At 44.4% G+C, this 20,258-nt stretch overlaps 1 protein-coding gene across 2 annotated transcripts; it reads left to right on the top strand.

Moving 5' to 3' along the window:
• Nucleotides 1-108: 108 nt before the first annotated feature.
• LOC134568608 (NADH-cytochrome b5 reductase-like) lies at nt 109-19,439 on the top strand. Of its 2 annotated transcripts, XM_063427256.1 has the most exons (8): nt 109-170; nt 10,088-10,156; nt 10,261-10,440; nt 11,307-11,455; nt 12,119-12,206; nt 14,410-14,514; nt 14,940-15,143; nt 19,236-19,439. In XM_063427256.1, the coding sequence occupies exons 3-8, from the start codon at nt 10,264-10,266 to the stop codon at nt 19,437-19,439; spliced, it is 927 nt and encodes a 308-aa protein (XP_063283326.1). In that variant the 5' UTR covers nt 109-170; nt 10,088-10,156; nt 10,261-10,263. The 2 variants fall into 2 exon arrangements, with proteins under 2 accessions (XP_063283326.1, XP_063283327.1); XM_063427257.1 differs by lacking the exon at nt 109-170 and having other exon boundaries at nt 10,073-10,156.
• The last annotated feature ends 819 nt before the right edge of the window (nt 19,440-20,258 follow it).

Raw genomic sequence — 20,258 nt, 5'->3', positions numbered from 1 at the left:
CTCCGCCAGCCAAACGCATGGCTAAGCATGCCGGGAAACGTAGTCCTTACTGTGTAAATGGGGGAAAAAAGGCTTGCAGCCAATGGGTGAGGGGTAAGTAAGCACCATGTCCTGGCCTGTCACTGGGGGTCTGATTGTGAGGATCTCTCTAACCAGAGTAGGAAAGCTGGGTAAGATAACTGGACAAAAGGGCCATTTGGGGATTATTTTGTTTATAATTCCCAGGTCCTGCCTTAGTGATTAACAACAGAGAGTTCAGTAAGTGACTGTGGGCTTTATTCACTAAACTCTGAATTTTGAATAATTAAAGCCTCAACTTGTAAGTGAATTTCAAATTTAAAGGAACACCATAGTGTTAGGAATAAAAACACGTATTCCCAGGGGCTGCAACCATAACGACTGTCACGGGCCCACCTGTCTTATGGTGACCAGGTGCGCCGGCCCAAATTTGGACTATCAGCGGATTTGGCCAGTAGCCCGAATCAATAGGCCCTGCGTGAAATTCAGGGGGAGGGGGCAGTAAGTAAAAGTGCCCTGGGAAGCATGTGGAGGGGGGCACCGCCAGAGCCGGCTGCCAGAATCTCCGGCTCTAATTGGGCCCCCTTCCTCGAGCCAGCAGGGAGATCAAAATATGGAGTTCCTGGTGATCCAGTGTTCTGCTAGTGCAGCCCCACTCCTATGTGGTTTCCATTTGATATAACACCGGTGCACTGTAAGTGTCAGAGCACAGACGCCGGGTTCCCAGCCTGCGCTCTGACGTGATGTCAGAGCGCCGAACCCTTGAGGGAGTGCAGCTGCACTAGCCGCACACTGGACCACAAGGGAGTCCACCACCAACAAACTGGATCACCAGGACCTACTGGACCACCATGGAATTAATTATTGCCCCCTGCCTGGCATTGGGGGCCAAATAAATATATATATTTTAGAAGCATTTTTATTCAGTATGGGGAGAAGGTGTGACACTTACCACCCTTCCACAGTCACCCCTCTCCCTGCCACACACCCTCTTACAATACCCTCACTCTATCACACTAAACTCCCTAACCCTGTCACACAAACCCACCTAACCCTATCACACTAACCACTCTTAACCTTGTCACACTCACCCCCCAAGCCCTGTCACACTCACTCCCTATCTGTGGAATGTTCACCCACCCTCACACTTACTCCCCAAACCCTTAAACGGATGTCTGTGTATCTCTGTGTAAGTGCCAGCGTGTGTGTCTGTGTATTTGCATGTATTTTGGTGTGTATGTCTGTGTATCTGTATGTGTGTCAGTGTATTTGTATCTGTGTGTGGCAATGTATACACTACACACATATGCACGCCTTCATTCAAAAGCCAGCATTCACACACACATACTCCATACAAAACCATGCTTACATTCAAACACACAAACACTGCTCAGTGCTAAATATAACCCTGCAAGGATGGGCAAATTGTAGATTCCCAACTAGCAAAGCATTGTGGGACTTGTATGGGGTACTACATTTTGGCCACCTTTGTGCTAGAGGGCGGCCCAAAAAATCACTACGTTAGTTACAGCACTGCCCCTGTGGGCCCTCAGCAACTTGTATAGTGAAGAGGGGGCATAGCACATGCGATCTTTAGCTTCCAGAAGCTCTCTCCAACTCTTACGAGCTTCCGGGTTGCGGGTTACCATGGCAACACTGTGCGTGACACGCAGACTGGACTCACGAGAGTCGGAGAGAGAAAATGCCAGAAGCTGAATATTATGTTGGCTGGGCCCCATCTTCACTACATAGCACCTGGTAGCCTGCACATTACCACCGGACCACCAGGGAGTGGCCACATGTAAGAGGTATGGAGGGGGAATAACATTTATAAATTAATGCAAAAAAAAAAAAAAAAGACTGCAGTCCCTATCCTACCCCTCATATATACTCACAAACTGCACCCACTACACACACACACACACTCCATCCAGTAAACACTCACCACATCCACTATACACACACTGCATCTTCTACACCAGGGGTGCTCAAAAGGTAGATTCCCCAGATGTTTTAAAACTACAGCTTCCATGATGCTTTGCCATTCTAAAGGCATGTAAAACATCATGGGAGTTGTAGTTCTGCAACATCTGGGGTTCTACCTTTTGGGCACCACCGCCAGGGCCGGCGCTACCTGTTAGGCGGACTAGGCAGCCGCCTAGGGCGCCCCTTGGGAAGGGGCGCCGCCAGGAGCACCGGCCCCCATCATGCTGCAGCCGCCCGAGCGCTCTGCAGAGAGCCTCAGGCAGCTGCAGCTTTGCCCGGGCTGGTGCGTCCATGAGGGCGCACCGCCCGGGCGCAGCATGAGGAGAGGGACTGACCCCACTCTCTTTCTCCCCCCTCCCCACTCTCTTTCTCCCCCCTCCCTCCTCCCCACTCTCTTTCTCCCCCCACCTCTGTTGTAGCGTGGCCGAGCCCTGTACAACAGAGGTGGGGGGAGAAAGAGAGTGGGGAGGAGGGAGGGGGGAGAAAGAGAGTGGGGAGGAGGGGAGAAAGAGAGGAGGGAGGGGGGAGAAAGAGAGTGACAAGGGGGGGAGAAAGAGAGTGACAAGGGGGGGAGAAAGAGAGTGACAAGGGGGGGAGAAAGAGAGTGACAAGGGGGGGAGAAAGAGAGTGACAAGGGGGGGAGGGGGGAGAAAGAGAGTGACAAGGGGGGGAGAAAGAGAGTGACAAGGGAGGGAGGGGGGAGAAAGAGAGTGACAAGGGAGGGAGGGGGGAGAAAGAGAGTGACAAGGGAGGGAGCGGGAAAAAGAGAGTGACAAGGGTGGGAGGGGGGTAGAGAGTGACAAGGGAGGGAGGGGGGTAGAGAGTGACAAGGGAGGGAGGGGGGGAAGAGAGTGACAAGGGAGGGAGGGGGGGAAGAGAGTGACAAGGGAGGGAGGGGGGGAAGAGAGTGACAAGGGAGGGAGGGGGGGAAGAGAGTGACAAGGGAGGGAGGGGGGGAAGAGAGTGACAAGGGAGGGAGGGGGGGAAGAGAGTGACAAGGGAGGGAGGGGGGGAAGAGAGTGACAAGGGAGGGAGGGGGGGAAGAGAGTGACAAGGGAGGGAGGGGGGGAGAGAGTGACAAGGGAGGGAGGGGGGGAGAGAGTGACAAGGGAGGGAGGGGGGGAGAGAGTGACAAGGGAGGGAGGGGGGAGAGAGTGACAAGGGAGGGAGGGGGGGAGAGAGTGACAAGGGAGGGAGGGGGGGAGAGAGTGACGAGGGAGGGGGGAGAGAGTGACAATGGAGGGAGGGGGGGGAGAGAGTGACAAGGGAGGGAGGGGGGGGAGAGAGTGACAAAGGAAGGGAGGGGGGGGAGAGAGTGACAAGGGAGGGAGGGGGGTAGAGAGTGACAAGGGAGGGAGGGGGGGAAGAGAGTGACAAGGGAGGGAGGGGGGAGAGAGTGACAAGGGAGGGAGGGGGGAGAGAGTGACAAGGGAGGGAGGGGGGAGAGAGTGACAAGGGAGGAAGGGGGAGGAAGAGAGTGACAAGGGAGGGAGGGTGGAAAGAGAGTGACAAGGGAGGGAGGGGGGAAAGAGAGTGACAAGGGAGGGAGGGGGGGAAAGAGTGACAAGGGATGGAGGGGGGGAAAGAGAGTGACAAGGGAGGGAGGGGGGGGAATGAGAGTGACAAGGGAGGGAGGGAGGGGGAATGAGAGTGACAAGGGAGGGAGGGGGGGAGAGAGTGACAAGGGAGGGGGGGAGAGAGTGACAAGGGAGGGAGGGGGGGAGAGTGACAAGGGAGGAAGGGGGAGGAAGAGAGTGACAAGGGAGGGAGGGGGGAAAGAGAGTGACAAGGGAGGGAGGGGGGGAAAGAGAGTGACAAGGGAGGGAGGGGGGGAAGAGAGTGACAAGGGAGGGAGGGGGGAAAAGAGAGTGACAAGGCAGGGAGGGGGGAAAAGAGAGTGACAAGGGAGGTAGGGGGGTAGAGAGTGACAAGGGAGGGAGGGGGGGAGAGAGTGACAAGGGAGGAAGGGGGGGAAAGAGAGTGACAAGGGAGGGGGGGGAAGAGAGTGACAAGGGAGGGAGGGGGGAGAAAGAGAGTGACAAGGGAGGGAGGGGGAGAAAGAGATTGACATCCATCACACACACACACAAACACACACACACAATCATGCAACCCTTACACACACAGAAACACACAATTCATTCCTTACACACACTCAATGCACCCTGTACACACACACTCAATGCACCCCTTACAGACGCACACACTGCATCCCGTACATACACAGAAACACACCTTGCAGCCCTTACACATACAAACACAGATTCACACAATGCATTCCTTACACACATATCAGGACATCCCCTACACACTCCACCCCCTGTGAACAAACTCATTGGTGGAACCTGAACCTGAACCTGAAGGTGGACCCTGAGCTGTGTAAAGGGCCCCCAAAAAAGGGAGCTGCTTCCCGTTCTCCCAGAACATTGATTTTTGTGACCACAGTTACAAACAGCCTCCAGAGAGCCTGTTCTACACCAGACCAGTGGTGCCAGACTGCAGCTAGAGCCCATCATCATCCTCATCTGGTTGTAAGTAGGCAATCTAGTATATTATTCGTGGCACTAATCTCTAATTTACCTCACATTAAAGAAAAACTATAGTCCCCAGAACCACTGCAGCTTAATGTAGTGGTTCTGGTGTCTATAGCCTGTCCCTGCAGGCCTTTTAATGTAAACACGGCGGCACTGCAGCACTGGCGATAGTTCAAGTGGCAGATCATATGGGTGGGGCATTGTGATGTCACATGGGGGGGGGCGGCAAACTTTACTTTTGCCTAGGGCGGCAAAAATCCTTGCACCGGCCCTGGGCAAACACAGGGCCGGTGCAAACACATACACTGCATCCACTACAAAAACACACTCTGTATCTACTCTATACACACACACACACACACTGCATCTTTGTGGGCAGACTCAGGGGAAGGCACTGTGGGTGGGTTAAGGGGTTGGCCCTGTGGGCTGACTTGGGGGGAGGGCCCTGTATGCTGGCTTGGGGGGAGGGCCCTGTATGCTGGCTTGGGGGTGGGGACTAGGGTCCCAGACCTTGAGCTGTGTTAGGGCCCCAACATTCATGATGGCAGCCCTGTGTATTCCTGAAACTATAGTTTGAAGCCGTAGTTTAGATGCACCCCCTCCCCTTTGTTAAAAAAGCTATTTTATTCACCTTATCGTGCCGGTCTTGATCCTGGCCCAACTCCGTGCCTCTTTATGGGGAATGTTTTGAGTCTCCAGTAGTACTGACGCAGGAAGCACCTCTAGTGACAGTCTGAGTGACTGCCACTGGAGTTGTCCCTCGGCAGGAATGTAAACACTGCCTTTTCTCTGGAAAGGTAGTGTTTACATTAAAAAGCCCTTAAGACCGCAGGGCGTACAATTACGTCCTTTTTTTAACGGCTCTAAACGCCGCCGGGCGTAATTGTACGCCCTCCGTTTTTTTTTTACTTACCCGGTCGCCGGCGATCCCACGCCGGCGATCGCGGTTGGGGGGACTCCCAGGGAGCCCCCCGCGGCACGTCCGCCCTCTTCAGCCCCCCCGGGCCATGTGAGAGTGAGGTCCTTGCGAGGACCTCACAATCACATGGCCGGGATAGCTGGCTGCAGCAATGCCAGCAGGGGGACTAACTGTAATGACAGTTAGTCCCCCTGCTGGCTGGAAATCAAATTAAAATAAATTAAATAAGTGTAAAAAAAAAAAATATATATATATATATATATATACTTAGATCATATATATATATTATATTATGATCTAAGTATATATATATATCCACATATACACATATACATACATACATACACATACACTGTCTAGGTGTATTTTACTATTAATATATATATAATTATATATATATTATATATTAATATCAAATTACACGTAGACTGATACTGATTAAATATATATATAATTACATTAAAAAAATATGTAAATACGTAAAAAAATAAAATTAAAAATAAATAATTACAAAATATTTATATATATTTATATTTATATCAAAATACACGTAGAACGAAATAATATATATATATCTATATACATAAATATATACGTATATATCACTATATATATACCTATATATAAATAAAAATATTAAACATTTTTTTATATATATATATATATATATATATATATACGTTTTTTTTTACATAATTAGGTATCCTAATTAATTACAATTAGCGGGACCTGCCTGACAACCCATGCTGAAAGTATAGGGAATTTAATTTGCTAGCACTATATTTAACCCTATAACTTTCCAAGACACCATAAAACCTGTACATGGGGGTTACTATTAACAACTGTTACTGGTGTTTTGGGAAGTTACAGGGTCAAATATAGCACGTTACATTTGAAATTGAAATTCGCCAGATTGCTTACGTTGCCTTTGTGACCCTATGGTAGCCCAAGAATGAAAATTACCCCTATGATGGCATACCATTTGCAATAGAAGACAACATCCCAAGGTATTGCAAATGGGGTATGTCCAGTCTTTTTTAGTAGCCACGTAGTCACAAACACTGGTCAAAATTGGCGTTTTTTGCATTTTTCACACACAAACAAATACGAACGCTAACTTTGGCCAGTGTTTGTGACCAAATGGCTACTAAAAAAGACTGGACATTCCCATTTGCAATACCTTGGGTTGTCTACTATTGCAAATGGTATGCCATTATGGGTGTAAATTTAATTCCTGGGCTACTATACAGTCTCAAAGGCAACGTAACCAATCTGGCGAATTTCAATTTCAAATGTAACGTGCTATATTTGACCCTGTAACTTCCCAAAACACCATAAAACCTGTACATAGGGGGTACTGTTTTACACGTGAGACTTTGCTGAATACAAATATGTGTATTTTATTGCAGTAAAAGCAAACAGTATTATGACATTGACAGTTAAAATGTCATGTAGAACTAAAAAAATAACAACATTTCTTATTTTCTCCCATTTTTTTCATATTAAATTATGTTTCATGGCTAAATATTTGATATTAAATGAAAGCCCTGTTTCCCCTGAATAAAATGATATATAATAAGGGGGGGTGCATTTAATATGAAAGAGGTGAATTACGGTTGGACAGACATATAGCGCAAATGCCAGGTTTTGTTTACGTTTTGTTTTGTTCACAACTTGTACATTTGGCTCAGTCCTTAAGGGGTTAAAGGGAAACTCTAGTGCCAGGAAAACAAAAACAAAAAAAGTTGTTTTCCTGGCACTATAGCTTCCTATAATGCCCCCTCCTTTGTGCCCTCCCCCTCCTCCCCATGGTGCAGAAGTCACTTACCTGAGTCCAGCGCTGATGTCCTTTGGCTCTGGTTCGGCCGCTCTCGCATTAGTCCCTCCTGCCTGTTACCTGGACCTTTTCGTCCCCAGGCCTGTGTGCCCTTAAGTTAGACTCCTGTGCCGCCTTGTGTTAGCATCGGAACGGACTATAAACCCAGACCACTTCAATGAGCTGAAGTAGTCTGGGTGCCTATAGTGTCCCTTTAACCCCTTAAGGACACATGACATGTGTGACATGTCATGATTCCCTTTTATTCCAGAAGTTTGGTCCTTAAGGGGTTAAGCTCTACTTGTTCTGGTGACTATAATTTTTCCTGTTTGGCTATTTTGACCTTAAAGGATCACTATAGGGTCAGGAACACATACATGTATTCCTGGCCCTGTAGTGTTAAAACCACCATCTAGCCCCCCTGGGCCCCTTATGCCTCCATAAATATAGCAAAATCTTACTGTATTCAAGCCTGAAGCTGTAACTCTGCATGCTGTTTGACTCAGAAAAAAAAGCAATCTGCTGACATCATCAGAAGTGGTAGCCTGATCCAATCACAGTGATTCCCCATAGGATTGGCTGAGACTGACAAAGAAGCAGATCAGGGGCAGAGCCAGCATGATTCAAACACAGCCCTGGCCAATCAGCATCTCCTCATAGAGATGAATTGAATCAATGCATCTCTATGAGGAAAGTTCAGTGTCTGCATGCAGAGGGAGGAGACACTGAATGTTTGGATGCCTTTTAGGCAGCCATGACCGAGGAAGGATCTCTAACAGCTATCTGAGGAGTGGCAAGTGAAGTTATCACTAGGCTGTAATGTAAACACTGCAATTTCTCTGAAAAGACAGTGTTTACAGCAAAAAGCCTGAAGGTAATGATTCTACTCACCAGAACAAATTCAATAAGCTGTAGTTGTTCTGGTGACTATAGTGTCCCTTTAAATTAAAAATTATCTTTGAGTTCACCTTGACTTCTCACTTATTTGAGTAACCCCGTTAGTGAATAACACTGTCAGAGTTTAGTGAATAAATTCCGATTTAGAACACGTCTCTATGCTGTGAAATTGTGAGCAAATACCGGATTTCTCATAGTAAAGGCCTATGTGTGCCCCCCAAAAATAAACCTACTCGGTCAATCCAATGTAAAACTTTAAAACTTTTTTTTTATTTTTACTGCTTTCATTTATTGAACACTTTTGTTTAATGCATATGTGCAAAAGGATTTCAGATGGAGCGCAGGTAGCTCTTTTTGGTTTCTGTTCTATGTATTTGGGCTGATGAATACTATAGCCATTGGCTCTTTATAAGTAAAATGACATCAGTTATGATAATGATTGTAAATGAGTGTCTGTACGGCAGACTTAATTTAGTCTTTGATGAGTACTTTCCCCGGTACTCAAGTATAAGTCGAGTTTTTCAGCACATTTTTTGTGCTGAAAAACCCCCACTCGACATATACTTGAGTTAATGTCTGTATTATGGCAACTTACATTGCCATAATACAGAACAGGACCGCCGGGCTCATTACAAACCCGGCGGTCCTGTTGGGGGCTGGCAGGAAGCGTTTACTTACCTTTCCCGCAGCTCCTGTCAGCTCCCTTTCTTTCTCCTCCGGTCAGCTCCCTTCTCCTCCACTGCAAGTCTCGCGAGAGCCGCGGAGTCAGACCGTGGCAACGCTCCGCGCGGTACTCACACCGTTAGACTTGCAGTGGAGCTGACCAGAGGAGAGAGAAGGGAGCTGACAGGAGCTGCAGGAAAGGTAAGTAAACGCTTCCTGCTAGCCCCCTCCTACACAGTGCACACCACTGGACCACCAGGGAATGAGAGCCCCCCTCCCTGGCCAGGTATTAAGCAGGGAGGGGGGACAAAAAAATAAATAAATACAAATTTAAATAATAATAAAATATTAATAATATTAAAAATAATAATAAAATAAAATATTAAAATAATAATTTTAAAAAAATAATAAAAATGCCCACCCCCCACCAAGGCTCTGCATCACATACACAAACACACTCTGCATCACACACACACACACATTGCACTCATACACACACACTGCACTCATACACACACTGCATTCATACACACACACATTGCAGTCATACACACACACACTGCACTCATACACACACACACTGCATTCACACACACACACATTGCCATCATACACACACTGCATTCATGCACACACATACTGCACTCATACACACACACACTGCATTCACACACACACACACTGCATTCATTATATACACACACTGTAAATAAATATTCAATTAATATAATTTTTGGGGGATATAATTTTATTTTGAAATTTACCAGTAGCTGCTGCATTTCCCACCCTAGTCTTATACTCGAGTCAATACGTTTTCCCGGTTTTTCGGGGTAAAATTAGGGGCCTCGTCTTATATTCGGGTCGGCTTATACTCGAGTATATACGGTACTTTAAAGACGAACTACCACTTTTATAACAGCGATAATTCCCTTTTCCCGTATAAATGTGTTTATACCATTTCGTCCTGTAAAGAAGGAGGACGCCATTATGGCCTTCATTTTAAATTCCTGCGTAAGCTTTTCAAATGATTTTTTTTTCCAGGGAAGGAATATATTTCTATATAAAAGAAAATATTTTTGAATGTTAAATAATTGTAAAAGTTTATCCAAAAATAAATGTAATAATTTGAAAAGCTTTTCCAAAAAAATGTAATCGAGACATAAATTGCATATTTCATAGGCCTAGCGTTACGACAGATTGTATCCAGCTGCTTGTACTCCAATCTCTTTTGCTAAAATCATGTGTTTTTATAAGGTGCACATAGAGAGAGTGATGTGTCAGAGTCCCTGGTAGCCAACGCCTGGGTTCAAGACAGACACTTCAGTAAGTACTGATTTATTGTTCACATCCAGAGCCTTTGTCCAGTATCAGACACTATCTCCCTTTCGGGCTTTTCTGGGAGCCTCACAGTCTGTTTCTCTTGCCAGGTGATGTGTGAGGATGAGATTGACTGGCTCTCTCTGAAACCTACAGAACCTTCTCCTGCTCAGTGCTGTGGCAGTGGCTGCTCACCTTGTGTATTTGATATCTACCAATCTGACCTAGAACGTTGGGAGAAAGCCAAGGAGCTTGGAGACACAAGCCTGCTATCCAGGAGAAAAGTTGAGGTAAGCGAGTGTGACATTCCTGATATCTGGATGGACATTTAGTGATCAGTTTCTCATGCTTGCAACTAGATGAAGCACATATGTAGGAGGGGATGTATCTGCGACAGAGCTCCTGTACCTCCGACCGAGTACCTCCGACAAAGTCCCCTAGCACTGGGAAAGAATCGCCAAAGTGACTATAGCCCTTTTCCAAGTGAAGGGGTAAAACAACTCTTAATTGTGACAACAGACACATATTTCTAGGAAACAATAATAAAGGGGACAATCATCTGTGACAAAAGGCTCCCTACCTGGTGCCACTGTTTGTGTAGGGATAACTACATTAACTGAAGATGATTTTATTAACATCCAGACAACAGGGTGTCGTACAATATGAACCATAAAACACAATGTTCCCCAGTAGTACAGGTAACAAGTCATACATCCTTAAACAGGGCTTGCTCTCAATATTAAACATTCCAAAAAGTGCTTGGATTGGAAGTATGTAGCCTGAGTAATCATTTAATGAAGTTCTAGCGGGACGTGCCTAACCTCTGTTCCGGCTCAGAGTTCCAGGCTGTTGGCAAGTAGTTGCCAGTCATAAACAAGAGGTTGCTCTGGCTCTGTGCAAGGGGGTTCCCCCTAATTTCTTGTGGTGTTTATTAACCATCTACTTCCTTTGCCTTTCTGTCATTTCTTGGTATTCTATTGTAGCAGGTTTTGTAGTGGTTTTAATATGTTTTTTTCTTAAAGATTAAGTCAAGCATTTCTTGTAGAGTTTACTTGCATGTTTTATCCACAATTGTACAGCGCTGCTGAATGTGTTGGTGCTGTTTTAAAAATAATATTGATATGAATTTTTCCTGTAATATGCTCTTGTTTTGCAGAACAGTGGCTCAGTCCTAAACTCAGAAACATTCACTGCATTCAGACTCATCCTAGTGGAACGAGAAACAGATGATACAAATCGTTACCGATTTCATCTCCCAAACGGGAGCAGTTTGGGGCATATGTTAGGGCAGCACATTGTTTTCAGGTAACCATTCAGTGGAAGGCAGGTAGTATAAGAAGCATTCTCTACCAGGTAACTACTGCATTACAGAGACTACACTGGACTACAGAGCACACGCCTTGTTTTTCTATTTTCATAGCTGGAGCTCTGTCAAAGATTGGTGTTTGGGGCACAGCAAAGTTAAAAAGTTGTAGCAATGCTACAATGTCTGCATTTTAAATTCTCTGTTTTAACCGAGCTAGTTAGACCACTAGTGATATCACTGCCTTAGAACTGGGAAACCCATGTTCCCTGAGCAAGACACTTAACGATATATATATCCACCTTCCTCTAATCATCACAGATTGTAAGTTTGTTTGAGCAGGGCCATCTTCACCTCTAAATCTCTCCTTTCTATGATTATAAAGCAATGCAGAATATGTTGGCGTATAAAAAAAATAATAATAAAGTTTTAAGTACTTCTATACGTAACCGCACATACTAACCCTAGAAAGAGGTTTTAAGAGTGCACCTGTTCAACTCCCATAACACAGTCTGATAGCGTAAAACCACTGACCTCCAACTGTTCTTTATTTTCCAATTAAGCTCAGCCAACCTCATGGCTCTGTGACGCTTGAATAAATGTAGGCCTCACTAATTAGAAGTCAGCCACCTCTGGTGTATACCAACAGTTTCTTTCATTTATAGAGGGATTGTAAAAGGTTTGGAAATCCAGAGAGCCTACACGCCAATTAGTCGTCTGGATACAAGAGGCCACTTTGACGTTTTAATCAAGGTATGATCTGTAATGTTTGTCAGTTTGCTGTGAGATATGAATAAAATGCATCATGGAAAGAAACCTGCCACAACATATCCCATGATGGCAATGACAAGCTATTTATGATGCTATGTTTATATACGTGAATATATATATATATATATATAATCGTGTGCAAGCAGACATGACCGTTTATCCAAGTAGACTTTTCCAATGCTGATAAGATTAGAAAACTAAATACTGACGATTTTCTAATGATGAAATATACACCTGCAAGCCATATCTCTTTGTTTGGGATTTTGCACTTTGGACTTTATAATTGATGGTTCAAGGCAAGAAAACGAAAGAGGAATAGATGGTGTGGTTTTAATACCAGGTATGATTTTTTTTTATGCTCCCATTAGGCCGATTACATCTTAAATAGAGAAGATTTAAAAAAAAAAAAAAAAAAATTCAGGGCTGTAATCACCGAAGTTTACCCAGAAGGCTTTTTTTTTTTTTTTTTGGTTTTTTTTAAACAAAGAAACCATTGCAGTTGGTCTATGTATTAAAACCCCTATGTAGACTTTTTAGGTTTGATGTCCAGTATGGAAACCTCTTAAACGACAATTCAGGAATTCCTCTGTGAAAAGCCTTTTCAGTATGTTATGATAATGTAGGACATTGTCTTTTGAGAGGGACATTTTAAACACTATAACCACTAGAGCTTACTGTAAGGATTACGGTGCAGGAAGTCTTTTGGTGCAGTCCATCTGTGTTTTTCTAAAACTGTGTGAGTTTATACGAGTATTTAAAAAAAATCTGCATTATCTGCAGACAGGCCAAGCCTTGGAGATTCAAACTATTCTTTGATAGGTTAAAGGTAATATCTTGACACCTGTATTGCTTTCAGGATTACCATTTAAAATCCTGATATGATTATACACTGTATGGACATTGGGACATCTGGTCATTACACTAATAGGGACTATTATGACATCGCATTCTAAATACATAGATATTAATAGATAGTTGGTCCCTATAACAGCTTCCACTCTTCTGGGAAGGATTTCCACAAGATTAGGAGTGTTTCTGTGGGAATTTGTGCCCATTCATCCAGTAGAGCATTTGTGAGTAGAACTGATGTTGGACGAGAAGTCCTGGCTCACACTCTTCGTTCCACTTCATCACAAAGGTGTTTAATGGGGTTCAGATCAAGGCTTAGTGCAGGCCAGTCAAATTCGTCCACACCATACTCATCTAACCATGTCTTTATGGACCTTGCTTTGTGCTCTGGGGCACAGTCATGCTGGAAGAGAAAATGGACTTCCCCAAACTGGTCCCACAAAGTTGAAAGCATAGCATTGTCCAAAATGTCTTGGTATGCTGAAGCATTAAGATTTATCTGCACTGGAAGTCCAACCCCTGAAAAGCAGCCCCATTATCCCTCCTCCACCAAACTTTACAGTTGGCACAGTGCAGTCAGGCAGCTAACATTGTCCTGGCATCCACCAAACCCAGACTCGCCCATCAGACTGCCAAACAGAGAAGTATGATTCGTCGCTTCAGAGTCCTGTGGTGGTGTGCTTAATACTACTCAATCTGACGCTGGACATTTTACTTGGTGATGTGAGGCTTACATTCAGCTGATCGGCCATGGAATCCCATTCCATAAAGTTCCTGCCCCATAGATTTTCTGCTTATATTAATACCAGTTGAAGTTTGGAGCTCTTTGACTATGGAATTAGCAGACTGTTGACAACGTTTACGCATCATGCGCCTTAGCACTTGGTGACCCCACTTTGTAACTATACGTGGTTTTCCACATGGTGGCTGACTTGCTGCTGTTCCTAAACACGTCAATTTCCAGTAATACCACTTACAAGTGACTGTGGAATATCAAGCAGGGATGAAATTTCACAAACTGACTTATTGCACAGTACCACGCTCTTCAAAATGACCCATATTTCTCACAAATGTCTGTAAATGCAGACTGCATGGCCAGGTGCTTGATTTTATACACCTGTGGATATGGGTCTGATTGTGAACCAATACTTTTGTCCACATAGCATATTTTATATAGATTCATTGGCAAAAATGATATCTGGACCAGGGCACTTCTATACAGACCCACAGTAAAAATACCTTAAACTATTTGTGGGCACAGAAATAGGTTACATTAGAAAGGATAACAGTGGGCAATAATGTCTTAATGAAATGTTTATATTTATGGTTACTGCAGATATATGAGCATGGCCTGATGTCACAGTTTATAACGGGTTGGAAAGAAGGAGACTGGATTGAATGTCGGGGACCATTTGGAGGATTTTCATACAGACCCAATCAGGTCAGAAATCTGAGAGTAACTGCCATATTTACAGATAGCTTGGTAGTTATTATGTAATGATCCTGGTAGATAGATTTATGACTCCAAGAGTTATCCATGCAGTCTATATCCCAGAAGTTGCTTTAGAATGCAAGCTCCAGAATGTTATTGGTCACCCCATCCCCGATTAGCTATATATTTATATATAGAAATTCATGATGTACCCTGGGATCTATTATGTATTAATGAGTAAGACATATGTGCCACTCAGAAACTAAAACCAGTGAAATTAATGATGTATACTGTGTGATTTATTGTTTGTGCTTTTTCAGACAAAGGCCCCTTTTTAGTAGTTAATCCCCACCCCGATGACCCTGTACCGTGATATGATAACATTTGAGCATATCTGATTTGTATTCCAAGTCTAGCCCTCTTTGTTCTTACAGTATGGAGAGCTCGTTATGCTGTGCTCGGGTACTGGTATTGCCCCGATGCTGCCCATTCTCAGTTCTGTGACAGATAATGAAGACGATGAAACGTTTATAACGCTGGTCATTTGCTGTCGTACATATGAGAAACTGTATTTGAAGAGTTTTCTACAGGAGCAAGCGCGATTCTGGAATGTTAGAATATTTTATGTGCTCAGCCAGGTAAATAGACCATTTGGACTTATCTGCCTCTGCGTGGGTATTTCATTTTATTAATAAAGTAAGTGTAAAGAGACATTTTCAGTTTTATGCTATACCTTGGGCACTTGGTTGTTTTCCATGCTAAATTTGCTTTCTGTGTCTATTTTCTCCCCTTTGGTGACACTGTGGCCATTGCAAATGGGGACTGGGGGATTGGGCATGCTTTGGCCCTTTAAAACAAAACAAAAACTCAGGTAAAGGTGGTGCGTATCCAAACTAGTTTCAATCACACTTCTCTGACAGGGCCCAGTTTGTGTCCTTAGCTAACTATGTCCCCCATTCTCTTAAAGTTGCTTGTGAAGTCCAAAGGGCTCAATTCTTGGACCTTTCAGACATCATATATATTGATCTCGTAAATCAAACGCGTCACAGTTTGAGTATGTGTTACAGAATGATTTCTCATAGTTATAAGCTGAATCACTGAAAACGGTTTCCTTATTTCAGACAAAGTGGTTGCATTGTTTTTTAGAACAAAGTCTGAAATATGTAAACTAATAACGTCCTATTAAACATTAAGGCAAAGTCTAACTGTATCATGGCTACAGTCAGTTCCTATAAATATCTCATCATGGGGCTGCATAGACTGTCTGTCACTTGGCTTCAAAATGAGAAAGTATCTCCCAAACATTATCCCAGACTTGGTGCTCCGTCATGAAATAAAGATTGTTTAGGCCTTCGTGTACTAAAACAGATTGTGCTGTAAATGTTAATGCCAATCATCATTTTGCCTTTATTGATTTCAACAGTAGAAAGGACATCATAAAAAACAGAAAATGATTTTTAAACTAAATAACTAATAACACGGAAATTATCAATGATGGCGCACATGAGCTGGTTAAACACCATAAACATCTCTCCAGAGTTCATGGCTTTTGCAAGCAATGTCGCCAAATCATTCCTCGATCACTTAAAGCAAATAGAAAACAAACATTGTTACAGTAAAATAACATTGTCAAATTGATAACACAAGAAAAACACACATCCATTGTATCCTAAATGATTGCTTTGAAAAACTTTAAAGAAACACGATGGGTTAATGTCACACACATTGCTTATCATGGATAGCCATTCAGCCTGTGATGTAGAAGCAAAGCCTGCAATATCACCTTTTTACTTGGCCTATTGAGCTTAATATTGAGTTATTGATGATGGCAACAAGAGTTAAGTCCAGTTAAGTAAATTATGTTGTCTTACATTGGCAGCATTACTAGCATAAAAAGGATCCTTTATGGGGGGCGGGGCCGGACCGCCATGCTAACCGGTCGCATGCCGGAGGGGCTCCAGAGACACCGGGCCTCTTAGGCTACAAAGAGCAAGATTATGCAACAAAAGTGAACTCACGATATGCCCATGGCTGTGGGAGAGGTAGCGGACCCCAAGATCGGGAGTTTTGTACCCCCTGGGGAGCACACGAAGCTTCGGGGACCGCGGCCTACTCGTGGGGGAGAGCGAGGTGGACGGCCGCTGCCGGGTCTCCCCTCCCGGGTACCACATGCCAAATGCCTGGGTTGCCAGCCGGTCCCGTTGCCCCCCCCCCCTCTGGACCGGGGGGTCATCCCGGTCCCCACTGGAGAGAGCCCAAGCTGTGGGGCGTCTGGGGGACACAGCGAACTTAAGGCCTACCTCGCAAATGGCGGCGGCTCGCGGCACTTTGCCATCTACTGCCGTACCACTGAGATCCCGAGGCCATGGTGGAACAAATGGAGGCAGGGTATCTGAAAGATCCACTGACCACCTCTGTCTGGAGGAGAGAGATCCCCCGCCTGAACTGGACGCCCAATGCTGAGCGGGAAGCGAGCGACGATCCCAAGCTGCGGCGCACCTCTGCATGGGGACCTCCATACCACCCACACGCAGGACAAGTGTGATGCTCCACTGGACATTATGCCTGTCAAAGGTGGGAGACCCACCGCAATCGGCAGAGCACCTAAGACACCCAGATGGACGGGAAGGTCCCTACTACCCCCATCAGGCATCTGAACAAGCACAGAGACACTCAAAACCCACAGCACACGGCCTTTACCAGAAACAGCAGCCTCAGGTCCAAAACCAGCAGCCTAAGACCTAGTGCGCCCGATAATAAATTGCAGCCAAATATTCTCACCCCTGCAATTACCCTCCACCTGCCTTGCATAGACTATAACAGCGGTATAACCCCAGTGGTCAGATAGGCAATTGAGTAAACAAGCTTATATCATATACAATAATCTACATGTCTATTGCTTCATAAATGTGACTACTAACTGACATCACATGTATGTTTTAGCTAGTTTCAGCAAGTACAACAACACATTGTCTTATAATGATGTTCTCTCACACCATAAGCATCCTACACAACAAAGTGGTAGTTAGTCAGCTATGTTAAGCATGTACTAAATATGTTCCTACCCTTACGTCTCCACTTACTTATAAAACATTATGCATGTAAAACTGTGCAAAGTCTTAGCTATGCCAAAGTTTGTTTTCTACTTAACTAAAAATGTGCAAAGTCGGGGGCCGAGCCTAACCGCCGAGCTGGATAGACGTGCCGAGACACAGCTCCGGCTCACAAGCGACACAAATTGGGATATATACCCCAAAAATCGGAAGACACACCAGCAAGGCGGCAGGAAAACAAACTGGGAAACCTGGGGGCACACTCAGACACCCGACTTGAGACGAAGTATGCCCGGGAACCCGACCAAGCAGATGAGGCCTACCCACGGTCAAACCGAGGAGAGGCGGCCACTCTCCGTACAGGTGAAGCCTGGGACAGAATCCTCAGCAAAGCCACTGCCTACCCTCCCCCCCCCCCCCCCCATGGACCGGCGGGGGTCATCCCGGTCCTCACTAGACATCTGGGGCAGCCAGCCAAGACCTCTCCTGCGACATGACTCCGAGAGGCGGGAAAGCAGCACTCCACGTGGCGCAGGCAAAATGGCGACTGGCAGCATCCCGCACAACCAGCACAGATTGCATGTAACACAAAGACAACCAGACTTATCGCAACGCCTAGAAGCCATCTTTACTAGCTTCTGGGACAATCTGAAGGAACGGCAAAAGAAGTCTCGTCCCGACTTGCCCTCACCCCAGCCAACAGGGGAGCAGAACCACAGGGGAGCAGAACCACAGGGGACAGGAGGTGAGAGCAAGACCCTCAGGCGCACAACTGCCGCACCAACCTCCCCATCCATACCCTGCCCCACCTGGGATGCGAATCACAGGGCCGGGAACCCAGAGGCATTACCCACGCATTTATTTTTTCTGCCATGATGTTGTATAACAGTTTTGTTTATATCGGTTTGTTGTGCTGTCGTGGCTCTACAGGCCAAATTGTAAAATCAAGCACGAAAAATAAAGAATTAAAAAAAAAAAAAAAAATGTGCAAAGTCTTAGATATGCCAAAGTTTGTTTTCTATTGAACTAAAAATGTGCAAAGTCTTAGCTATGCCAAAGATTGCTTCTGAATTGCTCGCACTCGCTATTGTGGCGCTGCAAGCACGTTTGTACTCACTTGCACTAACAAAAATTAAGAATAAAAAAAAAAAAAAAGGATCCTTTATTGTCAGATTGTGATTGCGTTCAAAACACTCATGTAATACCAGCTGATAATCAGAAAAAGATATTAAATAACTGGTGCTAGTTAGTGACCATGCCAGGCCACAAATGTGTATATTTAACTAATTGTTAATGCAATGCAAAGAGTTAAGAAAAGGAATTGGAATGTTCAGCTCCCCACTGAGATGTAAGGGAGTGTTTTATATCGCTTAGTAATGGTGTCACTGGGCAACCCAATCATATAAGTGATTTAGAAGCCTTTAACATGCGTTTGGCTTCTGAAGCCGTGAATGGAGCTAAACCTCTATTCAATTCATAGCATTTTATATTATTCTATCACACTAGCATTTTTGTTATTGTCCTTCCAAACAATACATGTATTTGTTCTTGCTACTAGGAAGATTAATATAGTATTAATAACTATAATACTCAATTAATTCTAGCCATATCCATGGTTTTGTGCAACACATTAAACCTGGTTTATTAATACCTGTCTATTCTGTATTTGGGATGCAGGAGAAGTCTTTAGGAAACTTGCCCATGAGCTACCAGGAGAACACAAAGATCGGGAGAATGGACCCCAACTTCATGGCAAACATGCTGGAAACGTGCAGACGAGAGTCCTATATACTTATCTGTGGCTCGTTAACATTTAATGAGGATATGAGAGAAATGCTGAAACAGCTGGGAAAGCCGGACAGTTCTTTATTTATATTTTAACTGTGATTTATTTATTTATTTTTTTATTAAAATGTTTAGTTTTTTTTGGGAAAATAATTTTTTTTTTTTTTTTTTATATAGTTCATTGTTCTATTGAGATATACCATGGGGACTGAGTTTGTGTGTGAATGTTTGGAGTGTTTTGTAATATGTATGTTTTAAGTTTTGTACATATTTTAATTGGTACAACAACGGTGCTTTGGGCATTTTGACTTAACATTGTTTGCAGAACACAGCATTCTTCTGACCTATCTGAGCAAAGAAGAACCACTTGGAGTGTAAGAGTGGGTTAAATTGAGGCTGGCCGGTCCACTAGCTTTATCTACACTTAATTACTGAAATGAAGCTGCAGATTAATTACGCAGGCTTCATAATGTGTGAGGCTGGGCCTGCTCTGCTAACCAAACAAACCACTTGATTCACAGGTAATTCAGTTTTGCACGGTTATTGACCAAAGTGAGAATTCAAAGTGTAAAAATAGCCACACTAGAAGCATTCTCTAAGTCATCTATGTTTCCAGTTTGGCTTCCTTGGCCTTAAGTTTGAAAGAAGTGCACAGTGCGCACCACTGATCTTTCACCATAGAAATGCATTGATTCAATGCATCTTTACGAGGAGATTCTGATTGGCAGAGCAGTGTTTTGACACTCATGTGCGATAGCCTCCCAATGCTTTACTGCGGGAAAGTATTGGATTGGCTAAGATCATCAAGTTTGATAATCTCAGCCAAGGGGGCAGAGCGTGGGCGGACCTGCCGCAACCGGATGAACAAACATTAGAACTTGGCTCCATGACACTATCATAGATTAAAGTAAAAGT

This window comes from Pelobates fuscus, chromosome 7, assembly GCF_036172605.1.
Source record: "Pelobates fuscus isolate aPelFus1 chromosome 7, aPelFus1.pri, whole genome shotgun sequence".
Classification (NCBI taxonomy): Eukaryota; Metazoa; Chordata; class Amphibia; order Anura; family Pelobatidae; genus Pelobates; species Pelobates fuscus.
The sequence above is the reverse complement of the archived record's forward strand: the minus strand, read 5'-3'. Positions and strand labels throughout refer to the sequence as shown.